Source organism: Protopterus annectens, chromosome 4.part0 (genome assembly GCF_019279795.1).
Source record: "Protopterus annectens isolate FY-2018-M chromosome 4.part0, PAN1.0, whole genome shotgun sequence".
Classification (NCBI taxonomy): Eukaryota; Metazoa; Chordata; order Ceratodontiformes; family Protopteridae; genus Protopterus; species Protopterus annectens.
The window spans coordinates 875,551,474-875,569,778 of record NC_056733.1 but is presented as its reverse complement, the minus strand read 5'-3'; the positions used below and the strand labels follow the sequence as shown (position 1 = coordinate 875,569,778).

The window sequence follows — 18,305 nt, the reverse complement described above, 5'->3', positions numbered from 1 at the left end:
TATTCTATAGTGCACACTGATACTACTTCTGGGGTCTACCCCAGTCATGTGGCATGATAGGACCAGGATACTATCGGAAGTTTTGTTACTGGAGAAAGAGGAATGAATTCTGTTTTAGATGCTGTACCAACCAAATATTAATATAAAGCTGAGAACTTAAGACAATTTCTTTTGAGAAAATGATTTGCTTGATTTAAGATATCCTACATAGGTATTTTATTTTCTGACAGCATTGTCCCTCTTCATACGCAATCTGGACGATTGGATGGGTAACTAAATTCTCCACAGGGGTTCCACTTGTTTCCCACTTGGACAGGGGCAACAGGTACTGATCCTGGAAATAAGGGTGGAACTTGGCTAGGCCTGTAAGAGCCCTAGGGCCATTAGCCTAATATCTTCCTATGATCAATACAGAACATCATTTATCAATTCAGAATAGTCCAAGCAGTAATCCAATCTAGAAGGGCAGTTGGTTTCAACACTGTGCAAAAAAAAAAAAAAATGAAACGTCACAAAGTACGTCAATAGAATCACTTGTAACTACATATTTGTCACATTTAATTTTAAATGTTAAAAAAATAAGTCCTGTTTGAAATTGGCACAGTACATTTTTTAATATCACGTTGAGGACATTCACAATACATTATGTGCTTTGTAACAAACATTTAGAAACATTTCCTTAATTTGAAATATTTTTGGGCTTGATCATTTTCTCATAAAGTGACAGCTTGTAGTGACATAAGTCACTGGCTATACATTATCTCAATAAAAATACATTGAACTAAATTGTCTTTGATGGCTATGTGTGCCTAGCTCCAGGAACATCTGCATTTAATGCTGCTCATCTCTCAGTTTTGCAGTCTGTATGCTTACATATGGGATTAGCCTGACTCCACATGGAGACTGAGCCACAAAATTCGCACAATACTAGCACATTTTTTTAAATATTTGTTTTGATGAAGAATATCATTATGTACAATACCAAGGCACTCTTTGATTTGTCTTGAAAAAAGATTCCATCCTTAAAACTATTTATATACTAATAAAATCACAGTGCTGTGTCAGCCATGATAGTTTCTGCATGCAGTGGCATATTAAATCTAGAACCAGCATTCTAAACACATGGCCTGCAGTAACTAATGTATTTGGCTTTAACTAAAAATAAAGTTAGCACACAGAAAAAAATATTTCATTTTTTTTCATGTAAGTTGGAATTCATTTGTGAAGTGTGGTTAAGTTTTACATGACAAACATGCTTGGAATTCATGGCATAAACATTTTCAAGTGTACAGTGTAGATAGATGGAAGATGATTTAGCATTTGGCCAGGAAGAGATAAGGCTGTGCATTCAGAAAATACTTCCAAATGATGCATAACTGATATGTAGTCTGAAGATTTTACTCCCAATAAAAATTCCCCTAAAAAGGAATAAGGCATGTCCAGTCTGACTGGTCCTAGAATAGATTTTGGTCTCCCAGCATGCAGGACAATATTCAGCACTGAGCCAGGTCATCTCCACATAATGAAGATGATGATGGTGAACATTACAGAGTGAAAATGAGCTGCTCAGTAGCCTGCTGGGTAGCCTCCTTTCCGATAATCACTCTCTGCAGATAGCATGTCACCTGTCCGCACAATTGCTTGAACCACAGATCCAGTTGACGTGTTTGCTATTTCATGGTGCTTCTGCTGCAATCCCTTTATTATCTCCTGGAATTTGAGAGAAAAAGCAGAATCAGAAAAAAATCATATATGCTACAAATGAATGTCCCTCTCATTCTTGCCCAGTGGCAGGTGAGGACACTTTCCTGAACATCCTGACACACATTGCATCTGTGTGGCTCTTTTAAAGAACTGTAATTTAATTTAAAATGTGAGACAGGCAGGGATGTACAAGTGTAAATCTTATTCCTGCAATTGATAACTGATCTTTCTGAAAAAAAATCAGAGTAACCAGGTTGTGAAAGGCAGAAATAGTAGCAAACCTTGGCATGACTTGCATTGAAACAATGATCACAACATAGGCAGCTGGGAGGGAGAAATCTGAATTAGGCTAAGTGAAGAAGCCAGTGAATGGGAAACACTGCCTGCACTGACTAAACATGAAAAATGCCACTCATTACAAAGAAGAGCAATTTAAAGAGGAGAAGAACAGTTTACTTTAAATGCCAAGGATCTATGAAACAGAACTATAAACTATAGGCTAAAGTGACCAACACAAATATAATCTAAATGCCCAACAGACAAACCTGTACCACAGAAATCACTGAGTGGCACTTCACAGTTCATAAATCACATCTAAAAGATAAACATGCAGAAGTAAAATATAACATTTCATAACCATAAAAAGTGCCCACAATGGACCATCCAAGCCTCAATTATTTAAAATACTTAGTAAGACCATGATCACTAAGTTTGCTAACTATAAATGGTACACATTTTCTTCTTTTCTATCGTGTGACTTCTGTTTATCTTTTTTTTTTTTTGTATTGGTTTATGTAGTCACCAGCCTTCAATACATTTTTGGCTTTATTTATAAGGAGGCACAATAACATAAGGAAACATTTTTATCTGTGTCAATGTCCATACATTACAAGTTACTCAGGGGACATTAGTAAAGTGAAAAAATAATCTCTAATGCCTTCAGCATGGAAGAATTTGCTAGAAAATGTATTGACTTTGCCTTAATAATTCTGTGCCCAAAGTGCACACGGCTGACCTGGAACATAACAGTCCAGCACTGAAGCATTGGCGATGGGTATGAATCTAAAGATGCAGACGAGGCCCAAATACAAAATAAATTCACCTATTTCTTCATGTCACTAACAACATTCTCGTCTCTGATGATTTCTATTGTACCATCTATTCAATACTAGCCACTTCTCATATTTCCCTCACACCATCCATCCATCCCTAACCCCCAAACCTCCGTATTTCTCCTAACTCTATCAACTCTTCCTTTTCATCTGCCTCTGATAACTCATACAAATTATACTGTCTTTTCACTTAGCTGTTTGTAGTCTGCCCCACGTAATTAAACTTTTCAACAATTGCCACAGTTCACTTGTTAACCATCAACCTGCTATGAAATTTTTTTCTAATGTAGAATATCATATTGCTCAATATTATCTCCAATGTGTTTGACTGCGAAATATTGTTTTATCGGTGTGCTTGTTTTTTCATAGCTAGGCAGAGCTTGAAATACATCCATATGGATTAATACTCTACTTTGGTTAATAGATTTGTATAAATTGAAGGAAACCAATTCCTTCACCTCTCATTTGCTTCCTGTATGACCTTGAGTAAGTCACTTAATCAGACATTGCACCTGTGTTGTCCCTGAAAAGGGACTGTATGTTCAGTGGGCCTACCTGGTTATCAAATGGGCATTATTATTATTATTATTAATAAATAACTGCATATATTGCATTCATACATACATGCATGCATACATACAAAAAGTAGATACACTTTTATATACATATGTCCATACTTACAAAATGTAGATATATACATTTATACATATGTATATACGTACATAGATGCATACGTAGACTTAGATACATACTTACGCACATTCATATGTAGATATGTATATACATACATAGGTACATACATATGTAAATACATGCATACATATGTAGACATGAACATACATACATACTTACATAATTCATACCTAGATATGTACATACATGCATATGTAGATTTGTACATACATACATACATATGTACATGCATACAAACATAAGTAGATACATACATACTTATATACATATCTAGATAAGTACATACTTGCTTACATACATACATACATGCATACAAACATAAGTAGATACATACATACTTACATAATTCATACCTAGATAAGTACATACTTGCATACATACATACATACATGCATGCATTACTTAACCTGTAATCACTCCTGCCTTTATGAGTGTAGTGCTCCTGGTACTGACCCATTACCTTCACTATGTGTAAATAAGGTGGTCGTTGTTTAGAGATACATATCATAATGTTTAGTTCAGGTGCCGAAACTGCAGTCTGAAAACTAAAAGCCTGCCTGTATGAGATACTGAAAATATAATTTTTGCAAACAGATGAATCAGTAGAGTGCAGCTAGATGGGAGACTAGATGGACCAGAGTCTACACACCTGGTGCTGACTTTCATACACCACATTCCCTTCTACAAATACCAGTACAAAACCACATGGATATGCAACAGCATATGAGTGTCTAGCTCCCTTTGACCTACTACTTGAAATGACAAATACTTTTCAACACATTCATGAAGTCATCTTAGTTCTGTTTGGCATTTAAATCTACAGCAGTATGTATAAGTAATTATCTCTTCATTAAGTTTTAAACATTTATTCACAATGTTAAGCTTGTTATAAGTTTTTCACCTTGTGTCTTGAGGTTTTCTAGTATGTTTTCACTGTAATGTGTTTTAATTGTAAACATATAATTTAACTTTTAGTTTGTTTTAGTTTACAGTGGGATACATGTTTCCATTTCACTGCAGTGCCTCTTACAAATGTATTTATTGACATTTGATTACCCAGAACATCCGACTGGGTAGAGACCTATTTTCAGTAGAGGACCAGGGAGAAAAGCTCCAAATTATTACAAAACATTTTAAGAACAACAATCTTACAATTTTCAAAAATAAAACAAAACACCTGCGGTTTAAATAATTATAACACATTACACATAATATCAGAACATTAAGAATTGATACAAGGTATATGACAATCATTTAATATTTAGAGAATTTTAGACAGTTTGTAGAGAAATTAAGAGTAAGTTAATGTAATGCAAATAGGAATTGTAATATGAAGTGAAGAAAAAACAGGCTTATGGTATATTTAGAGAGAAAGTCAGGGAAGAGAATTAGATAGCAGTAAGGAAGTGAAGAAGGGAGAGTAAGGGGGTATAAGAATGAAAAGGTACTTGTTCACATTTAGGGATATAGGTTATCCTGGTTTTGAGCAAGAACAGAGCCAGATTTTAGCTAGGAAGTCATTCAGAGTGGTTTTGAAAGATGGGACGGTGGGTATAGCCCTGGTGGATACAGGTAAGGAGTTTCAGGCCTTAGCAACCTTGTATGAGTATAGACAATGCCCAGCAGATTTACTAGGTTTGTACACAGACAGGAGTTTTTGGTCACTGGATTGCAACGATCGACAGGGAATATAATTGTGTTGAATGTTTTTTAGTGTTGGACAAGCAGATAGATGCTGGATAATTTTATACGGGTAAGAAGTTTTGTATATGTTAGTTGATGTGGCAGTTTGAAGCACTTTAGGCTTCTCAGTGCTATACAGTGGTGGGTTCTGAAAGGTGTATATGCTGCAAATTTAGCAACTTCATCATAGCATTGTTCAAGTTTCAGATTTTGTGAAGTCTGGAGGTTAGTAAGGATGGGAGCATCATAAAGAAGAGTTGGGAAGAGATTAGTGGAAAGTGTAGTTTTAGTTGCATCGGTGAGAAAGTGTTTGGCTCTGTAAAGCATCCCTAGTTTTTGATGAGTTTTTCTTCTGCAATTTTGTATTTGCAGGTCAGTTGTAAGATTATCATCCACTATCACCCCTAATAGTTTACTATGGGGTTTCTTTTTTGGGGATAAACTCTTGGCTAGGCTTGTAAGGGCCCCAGAGCCATTAGCCTAGTAATCTCCTATGATCCTATGATTCTATGAGAAGTGCCTTCAATGGTTGTATTATCAAGAGACAGGACTTTAAATTTAGTCTTTTCATGACAGAGGGATGTAGGGAAAAAAAAGGAGTATTTTGGTCTTTTTTGGGTTGAGCATGAGCTGCGAGTTATGAAGCCATGTTTTAGTGGCTGCTAAAGTTTCCTGAGTAATTTTTGGAAGTGTACCATCTTGTCAGATGTGCAAATAAGAGTAGGAATCACTTGTGTATTGCATTAGGGTGGCCTGTTGTGTGGAAGTATAGAAAGTGTTGGTGAAAATGTTGAAGAGAAGGAGACCAAGGATAGAGCCTTGTGGTACACTGGTGGTGACTGTGAGGTAAGGAGAGATTATAAAGTGCCAGTTTACTGAATGATACCTATTGGACAGGTAGCTTTTCAACCATAGAAGGATGGGCTGAGAGAGACCTAGTGAGGACATTTGAAGAAGTTTGCTGTGACAAACTGTGTCAAAGGCTTTAGACAAATCCAGAAATAAGGATTGAGTAGATTGCCATTATCTTAAGCTTAATTGCAATATCTATATAGGTTAATAAAAGTAGGGTCCAAATGGAGAGATGAAAAGTAGGGTCCAAATGGAGAGATGAAAAGTCAGCAAGCAAAGGAGAGTAGTAGTGCTGAAATTGAATTCATCCGCAAGTCTTGGTGAGTACCTTCACAGGTGGACCCTGTTTTCACAAAATCTCACCAAAGTGACACTGATATATAGACTGTATTTATATAGTATATATCATGGACAGAAGTAGGTCAATAACTAAAAATGATAGCTGGGTGCATAAGACCAGGATAAAAAAGTACCCAATCCTGGTAGGTGCACTGGTGCCAGGACTGGAAAAAATGGCAGTGTAGAATTCTCAAAACACAGAAACATTCCTACAAAGGGTGCAAGGCCAGGCCCAAGGGGAGGATGGCCCTCTTGTTGTAGAAGGAAGTAGCAGTCCACAAAAATCACAAAAACTGATAAGCCAAAGAACAGCCATAAAGATGATAAAGTGGACTATTGAGGATAAGAAATAAATTATGTATTGTTACTATTAGGCAAAAAGCCTAGAATTTCCAAACACAAGATATACAAAATGATTAAGAGAGAAATTAGAGGGAAAAAAATAGTTCTGCAAGAAAAACTGTTGGAAGGTTCAAATGAAAATGTCTTTTCATTAATACAGCAGATTTGTGAAAAACAGCATATAGATCAAGAAACCTTGATCTGTTTGGAAAAAGAAGCCACTGAGGAAGTGCGAAAATATAAACAACAAAACCAAGAGATATTTGAAAAGTATAAAAAAGAAATATGGACAAGGGAAAGAAAGAGAGATTTGATATGGTACAATATTTATGCAAATGAGAAAGCCAAATTAATCAATGTGAAGAAGGCAGCCCCAAAGATATTTGAAGAGAAATACAGGCAAAGGCATCCGGATATGGAAAGTTTCACAATAAAAAATAATATCACAAAGATGGAACGTAGAAAAGAAGGTTAGTAAAGCAGAAGTTGTAAAAATAGATGTTGAAGTTATGGAGTGCCTGTGAAGTGAAGGATTTGGTGTAGAAGGCCTAGCACAGGTTACATCACATCACAGCAGGATGGAGTGAGTCCCCAACGTAGGGAGAAGCAGGAAGATCAGGCAACATTTGAAGAAGACATATGGACATGGGAAAGAAAAAGAGATTTAATATGGTGTAATATTTATGCAAAGGAGAAAGCAAAACTAACCAATACAAAAAGAACAGCACCAAAGATATTTGAAGAGAAATACAGGCAAAGGAATCCGGATATGGAAAACTTTACAATACAAAAAATAAGAAGACAAAGAGGAAAAGTAGAAAAGGAGATCAGTAATGGAGAAGGTAAAGAAATAGAGACTGAGGTTATGGGATACATGCAAAGTGAAGGATTTAGTGTAGAAAATCTAATTCAGAAAGCACCACAACAGGATAGAGTAATAGATATCCAAATTAAGGGGAAACCAGTGGAACAGGAAGCAATTGGTCTGGTACCATATGAAGATAATTTGGAGCCTTCCACAGCAAACCAGTATAAACGTTTACTTGAAGCTAGACAGCAAGGGAAGGAACAAGAAACTGTGGAAACTCTAATGCAGTCAATGTTGGGGAGTGATAGGCCAGTGAGTTCCTTTCTCATGAGACACACGATTTATAGCTTCCAGTTGTAAAAGAGGGTTTTCATTCCATTCAACGTACATAGAAAACTGCTTATGATATTTCTTCCATTCTCCAGTCAACCTCAAGGTATAATACAGTTCAAGGGTACCTGTATTCCCTTCAGCCATGTTTCCTCATTTCCTGCAAGCAACCGTCGATTTGCGAACTGCACATACTATCTAAAGCTATGACATTTATACCAGCAGGGAAGAGTACTTTAACTGATAGAATTATTGAACTAAAAACTTTCACTCACAATCTTATGCTTAAAGTAGTTTGGGAACAACACAGATGTAACCAGGAAGGCTATGACCTTCCAAAAGAAAAGTACATATGTCCCTGCTAATAATGCTGTAGTGGAAACCTCTGAAAAGTTGAGCAGGAAATCTATGATATGTTTAATAACAGAACTAGAAGCAAATATTTTTATAACTTAAGTAAAGATGAAAGGTTAGCTTTGGAAGCCTTACAAAAAAGACACTTCCATCTCTATCAGACCTGCTGATAAGGGGGGACTCGTTGTTATAGACCTTAAGTTTTACTGTAACACAATGTTACAAATGCTGAATGATAACAGTGTATGTGAAGGAATAGATAGAACATGTATTGATAATACGGTCAAAATAATATATGATATGCTATATGACTGCCTTCTTTGTCACGTGATTAGGTTTGAACTTTTTAATTATTTTGTGGTGGACAAAACAGTTATTCTATAATACAAGGGGTCCCTAAGGTCCACAAACACCCTACATGTCCACCTATGAGGCCCATAGTTGCAGACAGAGGGTGGTGTACTGAGCTGCTTTCCCTGTACCTTGAAAGATATTTAAGACCTGTTTTGGACAGGAATATGTATATATTGAGAGACTCTGAACTTTTTTTAAATGATTTATTTCAGTTCACCAAGGAAAATGAGATAGAGATTATAGACTAGCCACGTTTGATATACAGTTGCTTTTTACAGCAACACTGAATGACATAGGTGTAGACTATTAAGGGAATACCAAGTGGATGATGGACATTATGAGACAAAATTTATAGATTTGATGTGCATGTTTATGGAGGTAATACTAGAAAACAATGCCTTCTTGTTTCAGCATAACATTTACCGGCAGATGGATGGAGTAGCTATGGGCACGTCATGTGCCAATAGCTACTCCAACATCGTTATGGCAAGCTGGGAGAAGAAGCACCTTTTGAATGATAGATTCCATGGACACCTGGTGTTTTACCAGAGATTCATGGATGATTTGTTTTTAATCTGGAAAGGAGATGAGAAGTCCTTTGAATCCCTACATCAATGTATGAATAGCAGCACTACTTTTTTTAAATTTACATGTTGTAGCTCCCTTACTGGAATAGAAGTTTTAGATGTGAGAGTAATTAGGAACATAGAAGGAGAGTTTAACACCCAGATATATAGAAACAAATGTCATAGAAATACATATGTGCAGAGGCAGAGTATGCATCCGACACACATTTATAAAAATGTGACCAAAGGACAGGGCCTACGGGTATCAAGACTGAATTCTAAGAATGAAGACATTTTCATTGAGAATTGACACGTCTGAGTAATAATTTCAAAACATGGGTTTACAATCTTAAGGAAGTGGATGAAGTCCTCTCTTAGATACCATTGATGGGGGGGTCAAGGGAAACATTAATTCTCTGAGAAGCAGGTAAGGGGTAACAGAGATGAAACTCACTATAATAGCATGAGTACCCCTTACATACTCCAGTAAACTGTTACAGAATATTTTTGACAGGAATTGGCATGTCTTATGTACGAATGAACAGATTAAATCTAAAGTGGGGGATAGATCAAGATTTGCTTTCAGAAATAAAAAAAATCACTTAAAGGATGCTGTGTTATCCAAAGCTGGATAACAGTAATGAGATGTCTTTTACTGTTGTAGGCACTCTGCCCTGTAAAAAATGCAATTTTTGCTTTCTGATTGATACCAGCAGTAGGTTTTTACATCCCGACACAGGTAGGATGATGGAGTTTAATAATATACATGCTAGTTGTGATTCTATGCATGTAGTCTACCTGGCCTACTGCCAAGTATATATGTCTCTCTATGTTGGACAAACAGACAGAAAGTTCAAGGATCGTATTAGAGAGCATGTCTACAATATTAGCAGACAGACAGAAACAAGTGCACTAGCTAAACATGTTATGCAGCATAACCCCACACATTCCTTTAGATTTATGGTGATTGAGAGCATTGTGCCCTGTGAACAGGGAGGTAATGTTAGAAATAGAACAGAAACATCAGAACATGAACCAACTCACTGAAGCATTTAAAATAATCAAACAACCTGAAAAAACCCCTTCACTGAGCGAAATACTGATTCCTCTAATCTTAGCTGCTCCTCAAATCCAATCTGATGAATCTCATCAAAAACATCCAAAGCCAACTGGTGAAGTGGGGTGAAATTTCTTCTAATTCCTTAGGGAAGGTTTGGAATTCTCCCTAACAACCTAAGACTTTTCCAATCACAAAAAATATTAAAAGTTATTCTTTAAGTCTCATTATTATTTCATATGTATTAACTTGATAACCTCCTCTGATCCTCTCTCCTCCTACCCTACTAGATCCTATCTCAAAGAATTCTCTTCCTTTTTCAAAACCTCAATAATTAGATCCTACCTCCCTTGGTTTCCTACCAATTTTGTGCTCCTCTCTAGAAATCAAGTTTACTGCATACTATAACTGTAACTACCTAATACAAAAAGATTAACTATTATTGCATTCTAATTATAATCTTTGTTGTATGTAATTAAAATGTATCTAAAATATTGTCCCTGTAACTGTATATTTTCTGTATGTATCTGTATGTAATTTTCTCTGTGTTTTACATGTGGCTTTTTTTCCCCCGGCCTTTTTCTCCATGGACATGCATCCAGTCGGACACATGCATCCATAACTCAAATGTATTATTAGGATGCGGGCTACTACAGGTAGATGTTTGAATGATAAGATATGCATTAAACCCGTTCTGCAAACTAGACAGTTGAACAGATAGGATGCATGCCAGAATATATATATATATATATATATATATATATATATATATATATATATATATATATATATATATATATATATATACACACACACACACACACACACACACACACACACACACACACACATACAGATTTTATATGTGTTCTTATTTATGTTTTTTATTCATGCTGTTTTTCATATCTGTCACTATTTCTTATATATGTTACTTTTTAATATATGTTACTATGTTGTGCATTATTGTTGTTTGTACAGACCATTGATGTATTAGATCCATTTTATAAACTGTAACTTTAAGGCTGAATTGGCCAAGTGATCTCACTGGCTGGTCTGTATTTTAAAATGGTTTACATTGTTTTTTTCTGTAATGTCTGATGAAGCAGCAAAGGTGCTGCGAAAACACTCACTACCATTAAACGTTTATGCCTTATGTTGCCGTGGCTTGGTCCCTTACTATTTTTTACTGTTTATCGCAAATAAAGTAAAAATCTCAGCACAGGTGGAAAACTTAGAAGATACAAAGATAAATATAAAGGAAAAGTGCAAAATAAGCAATTTATTGATGACCCAAAAAGATTTTATAGCGAATTGGGAGATAAGGTAAAGGGAATTGAAAAAACGCCAAAAAAAAGAAGAAATAGATACATTTTGGTGAAGTATCTATGAAGATCCTGTGGAGCATAACAAAGATGCTAAATGGATAGAAGGAGTAAAAGAAAGAATAAGAAGTTTAAAGGTACAGGATATGAAATGGAATGAAGTAACAGCTAGAGAGATTGAAACAAAGTTAAGAAAAACCTCTAATTGGAAAACCCCAAGCACAGATGCAGTGCCTAACTTGTAGTAAAAAGTATTAACATCTTTGCACGAAGATTAGCCATGAGTAAGAACTGTTTATATCCACACCCTGAATAGACACAACCTGGTTAACAACAGGAAAAACAATACTCCTACTTAAGAGTGAACCTGCAAGCCACCCTAAAAATTATAGACCAATAACTTGCCTTCCAATGACATATAAACTATACACTGGAATTAATGGCAACAGAGTTTATAGTCATTTAGAAGAAAACTAAATTATGGCAATAGAACAAAAGGGCAATAAAAGAAAGTCATATGGAACAAAGGATCATTTGTTGTTAAATAAAGTCATAGTGGAGAACTGTAAAAAGGGGGAGACTCTAAGTATGGCATGGATTGACTACAAGAAAGCATTTGATAGTATCCCATACTCATGGATAAAAGAGTGTTTAAAAATGTATAAAATACACTCCCCACACTGATCAACTACATTACAGTGACCATGAAACAGTGGCAAACCACTTTGCAATTAAGCCATGATAAAGGACAAATTATTATACCAGGGATAAAAATTCAAAGGGGGATATTCCAGGGTGACTCTCTGTCACTGTTGCTATTCTGCCTTGCCTTTAACCCATTAAGATGTTTGCTCAACAGCTTAGGCCATGGCTGGAATTTGGCTCCTAGAAAACAACAAAGTGTAAAGACTTCTCACCTTCTCTTTGTCGATGATTTAAAACTTCTTCTTCTTTCGGCTGCTCCCGTTAGGGATCGCCACAGCAGATCAACTGTTTCCATTTCCTCCTGTCCTCTGCATCTTGCTCTGTCACACCAACCACCTGCATATCCTCTCTCACCATATCCATAAACCTTATCTTAGGCCTTCCTCTTTTCCTGTTACCTGGCAGCTTCATCCTGAGCATCTTTTTCCCAACATACTCTGCATCCCTCCTCAGCACATGTCCAAACCAATGTAATCTTGCCTCTCTGGCATTGTCTCCAAACCTTCCAACCTGGGCTGACCCTCTAATATACTTATTCCTAATCCTGTCCATCCTCGTCACACCCAGTGCAAATCTTAACATCTTCAGCTCTGCCACGTCAAGCTCTGACTCCTGCTTTTTTGTCAATGCCACTGTCTCCAACCCGTATAACATAGCTGGTCTCACTACCCTCTTGTAGACCTTCCCTTTCACTCTTACTGGTACTCATCTGTCACAAATTACTCCTGACACTCTTCTCCACCCACTCCATCCTGCCTGTGCTCTCTTCTTCACCTCTCTTCCACACTCACCATTACTCTGAACTGTTGATCCCAAGTACTTAAACTCATTCACCTTTGCTACCTCTACTCCCTGCATCCTCACCATTCCTCTATCCTTCCTCTCATTCACACACATATATTCTGTCTTAGTCCTGCTGACCTTCATTCCTCTTCTCTCTTGAGCATATCTCCACCTCTCCAGGGTCTCCTCCACCTGTTTCCTACTCTCACTACAGATCACAATGTCATCTGCAAACATCATAGTCCACGGAGACTCCTGTCTGATCTCGTCTGTTTGGTCTAGATAAATGTGCCAAAGCAACCTATAAAGCAGGAAAACTGCAACTCCAGGAACACATCAGTTTGGGACATGAATGTGATATAAAAGAACTTGACCAAGAGGGAGTGTATAAATATTTGTGAATTGATGAAGGATCAACAATAAAACATGAACAAATGTGAATGAAACTGTCAGGAATACTTCAGAAGAGTAAGTGAAAACGATAGACCAAAACCAGATAAATGGAATCTCCAGGCAGCTCAGCAGAATGAAAAACGTGACGAGGCAATGGATTAAATATCCTTTAATCACGAACAAAAAGTAGACAGGTAATATTCCTGTGGAATCAAAATAGAATGCCAAACAAGCTCAAGTCAAACGTAAACCACAAGCGCTTTCGCTCAGAATATTTCAGAAGACTTAAATTAATCCTGAAAACAGCAATGACATCTAGGAACAAAATCCAAGCTATAAACCAATTTGCTCTTCCTGTCCTAACTTACAGTTTTGGAGTGATTGATTGGCCCCAAAACATATTGGCGAGATTAGACAAGAAAACAAGAAGGATGCTTCATGTTCACCAAATGATTTCAGTGCATTCCAAGATTATATATTCCCCGTTCTGAAGGAGGGATGGGCCTCCCTGAAATTGATTACATGTATAGATCTGCAATCGTGGGACTCCACACATCTGCTGACCTCACAAGACCAAATGTAGTGAAAGTTTTGAAACATGAGGAGAAAAATCTAAAATGACTTCTCTGCTTAATCTAGCAGAAGTATATCGGCAACAAGCAGGAATGAAAATCAAACCAGAAGTAGATAAAAATCAGATAGCAATTGAATGTGCCAAAAATCAAAATAATATAAGGTGAATGATCAGATGAAAAGGCAAGAAATGTGGAAAAATCATAAATACAATTGCAAGTATAGAAAATGTCTGTAAGAACCTCAGGTTGATCAGGAATGAACACAGGAATGGTTAAGGAGAGGCGAATTCAAACCAAGAGATGAAAGGTTAGTATTGGTGGCCCAAGGAAATTCACTGTGGGATCACGTCAGTTGCCCTGCTCCACAGGGGTCCAGGGAAATAAATAGTGTGGGAAGAAATAGCCAGGGAATTGTTATGGCTAGGCTTGTATAGGCCCTACGGCTGATAGCCTAGTACCAATCTATGAACCTATAAGATGGTGTATAAAGTCCATTGAACATGTGGGAGAAATAGACAAATAAAGGTTTTGTAAAACTGAATTGGAAACAGTTGCACACCTTGTTGCTGGCTGTGACATACTAATGGCAGAAGGACTGTATACTGAAAGGCATAATAATGTGGTGAGACTGTTGCACTGGGGATTGTGCAAACATTATGCTATTGAAGTGACCGAAAAACACTGGAAACATGAGCCACAAAGCATCATAGGAAATGAAGAAGTCTACATCACATGGGATCATCCATTAGCAACAGTTCAAAAGATAGATGCTAGAAAACCAGATATAGTGGTCCAAGAAAAGAAGACAAGAGTAGCATTGATCACTGAAATCGCCATACCAAGTGACTACAGTGTGCTGCGTACAGAGAGACACGAAGTCATAAAATATCAGGATCTGCAGGCAGAAATGAGATCAATGTGAAATAAAGATACCCAAACAGTTCCAAAAGTAGTAGGACCAACGGGTCTTACAAAAAAGAATCTACAATCGTATTTAGATATGTTACCAATCCATGTAACCCCATACGAATTGCAGAAGGAGTCATTACTGGGCAGATTGTAGGTGCCACAAAGAACACTTTTGGCAGACATCAAAGACTGAAACAATACTAATTTCATGAATTTTAATTGTGCTTTGACTTAGAAATAGAGTCCATTCCCATCATGGTATTAGAAACCCAAAAGATTTGGAGAAATTAAAAAGTTAGAAGGGTAGTGTTAGTACTATGGGAAGGATGGAAGCCATGTTGTGTAGGGGAAAGGAGTTATTCCTGCAAGAGATAGCTTAGCAATTCATAGGATCATAGGAGATTACTAGGCTATCGACCCAGAGGTCATTTCAAACTTAGCCATTTCATCCCAATGTAATACTATAGAAATGTTAGTCAATACCCAATATTGAGTTTAGTAATGACTGCCCAAGTCCAGGAGGGTTGTGGGCACTATCCTTAGTAAGAATTGATGGTGCTCCATCCAGTCGTCCACATTCCGCTTGAACAATGTCATAGAGCTGCTCTGTCTTGGATGAATTTGTAGCCTGTTCAAAAGACGTGGCAGTCATTGGGAGACAAATCTGTCCCTTCTGCATATCCTATTTAAGTCACAGGCCATAATTAGGTCCCTGGAATGTGTATCTCTAGTTCTGTTTGATTTATGGATATGCAGCAAGTTCATTAGATTTGGGTCTGAGATTGCTCTATAAGCTAGGCATAAGTCTCCCCTAAGAAGTCCATACAATATAGAGCATACTGACAGAGACTTTGGTCAATACGGGTAAGGCAAGTGCTGGAGTCCCTTGATTATCGTTTTTAGAAACCTCTGAGGTCTCTCCAGTTGTTGCAGATGCTTTGTATGGTACATGCTGAATGAGGCATTATACTCAATTATGGACCAGGTTAGCGCCAAATATAGAGGGATTATAACCTCCTTTGATCTTGACGCGATGCCTTTACTAATCGCGTGTGCTATGATGAAAGCCTTTCTTACTAAAGTAGTCACATGGTGGTCAAAGTTAAGGTCGCAGTCAACTTGTGTTTCCAGATCCCTTACCACTTTGTGGGTACTTAGGTTATTGTTGTTGATTTGAAAGTGTGAAGGGACATTCTTTATGCTGAAGGGAATGATGATGCATTTCTTTGCATTCAGTTTGAGACTGTGACTAAGACTCCAATCGTTGATTTGTGTAAGACCCTAATTGAATATACTGACATCATTTGGGGATTCAATAATTGCACTAAGTTTGCAGTCGTCCACAAACTTCATTAGCCACAACCCCTTAGTTTTGACCTGAATTTCTGAGAAGTATATACCAAACAGTAGGGGCCCGATACTGACCCCTGTGGCACCCGCTGGTGACAGGTCTGCTGGTTGATGTGGAGTCTCCCACTTTGATAGTGTGTGTCCAGTTTGTGAGCCAGTTGGCAACCCTTCTTACAACAAAGGGGTTTACATTCAGTTTGCTAAGTTTATTAGTAATGCCTGAGTGTGGGATTGTGTTGAAAGCCTTTGCCAAGTTGAGGTGTGTTGTGTACACAGATATGCCCTCCTCAATGGCCCTGGTCACATTTTCTAAGAAATACACCAGATTTAATAGGCAGGATCTTCCCTTGACAAACCTGAATTGGGTTGGATCCAGAGTTTGGAGGTCACCTATGTCTTTATATATGAGGTCCATAATGATATGTTCCATGGCCTTACAGATGAGGCTTGTCAGGCTTATGGGTCTATAATTCCCCAGGTCTGTTGCTAGGTCACCTTTGTGGAGGGGAATAACTGTTGCTGTTCTCCACTCCACATGAAAAAGGTTTGTGGCTAGGCTATTATTGAAAGGGGTACTTAATGGTGATGTTGTTTCATGTTTTAGCCTGTTTAGAAGACAGCCTGGCATGTAGTCTGGTCCCATAGAGGCTGTGTTTTTGCCTTGGACAAGGCTTTGATAACCTGCTCTTCAGATATGTAGGGTGGAGGGAAGTATGGGGGACGGTTTGTGATAAGTTTGGTGGGGATAAGGGAGTGACATTTTCACCAAACCTATCTGCTAGCAGGTTTGCTATCTCTGTGGGGTCAGTGTGTATGATACCATTAGTCATTAGTTCTGCACATGCTTGGGTCCTACCATTTAGGCTACGTATGGTTATCCTTGGCTGTGGTTGCTAAGTTTTTCTCAAAGGAGTCCTTAGAGGATTTGACAAGTTGTTTTATTTGCTTGTTGAGGCTGAGAAGGGTGTTTTTTCATTGTTGGGGCCTCGCCTTTGTTTTCTTGGACAGCAATGTTTTGCATTTATTGTTAAGTTTGCTGATACTGGATGTCCATCATGGTGGCTTGTTTCTACTTGGGTCTATGGTACAGCTGAGTCTATACACTTATGCAAGTGATTGTACAGGGCTTTAGTATAAGCTTCAGTGTAGTTACCATTTCCAGCTAGGGGTGGGACTTGTAGTGCATTTTTACCTTTACCTATGAGGGTATAGTTTGCCTTGGTGAAGTATTTTAGTCTGATTTCTCCCTTTGTGAGTTCTGGTGTTAGTGCCAGTTCGAAGGTGACTGATTTGTGGTCAGCTTTAACTAATGAGGGTCCGACAGTTGTGGCAGTGCACTTGTATGACATGTTAGCAAGAACCACATTGAGTATGTTTGTTTCTCTTGTTGGGGTATGAACAATTTGTTCCAGGGCATTTGAGTTAACAAAATCAAGGAACTTTTGTGCTAGCAAGTTAGGGCCAGCATAGGTTTCCCAGTTGATGGTGGGATAATTGAAATCCCAGTTGATGGTGGGATAACTGAAATCCCCCATAACCAGCGTGTTCAGTAATATTTGGATTGTCTCCAGTTTGGTCAAGTAGGCTTTGTGCATGTCATGACCCATGGAGGGGGATTTATAACTGCCTGTGAGTTGAATGGGGGTCTTACCCATCATAACCTGAACTTGGAGTAACTCCATGGAGTTGTCCAGGCTAACGAGAAGGGAGGTAAATTTATCTCTAATATAGACAGAAACAGCATTGTGAAACAATATTGTTTTTGAATACATTTTTCAAGTATTTTGGCGAGGGGAGATAAGATATTCATGTCTGTTGAATTTCTTCCTTTGTGCAGAGGGATAATGTGTGACTTTTTCCAAAGAAAAGGAATGTGGGATTCCTGGATTGGCCTGTTTATAAGGACCGAGGCGGGATAAACACCGCTATTGGCTGCTATTTGTAGGTACTTGCTTGGAAGGTCATTAGCTGAAGAGGAACACAGTTAAGTTTGTTTAAGAGTAGTTTTATGTAGGATGTGGGCACACGTTTGAAGGTGAAAGTGGATGTGGTGATATGTGGCTGTTGGGCAGGG

General features: G+C 37.7%; 1 protein-coding gene across 1 annotated transcript in view; it reads right to left on the bottom strand.

Annotated features, from left to right (window-relative positions):
- Positions 1-589: 589 nt before the first annotated feature.
- The window catches only part of GGT1 (gamma-glutamyltransferase 1), a gene marked incomplete in the record, with an annotated part of 1,527,627 nt that continues 1,509,911 nt past the window's right edge, over positions 590-18,305 (bottom strand). Inside the window, 1 exon segment of the mRNA XM_044068834.1 lies at positions 590-1,710. Coding sequence (XP_043924769.1) covers positions 1,567-1,710 — 144 coding nt within the window.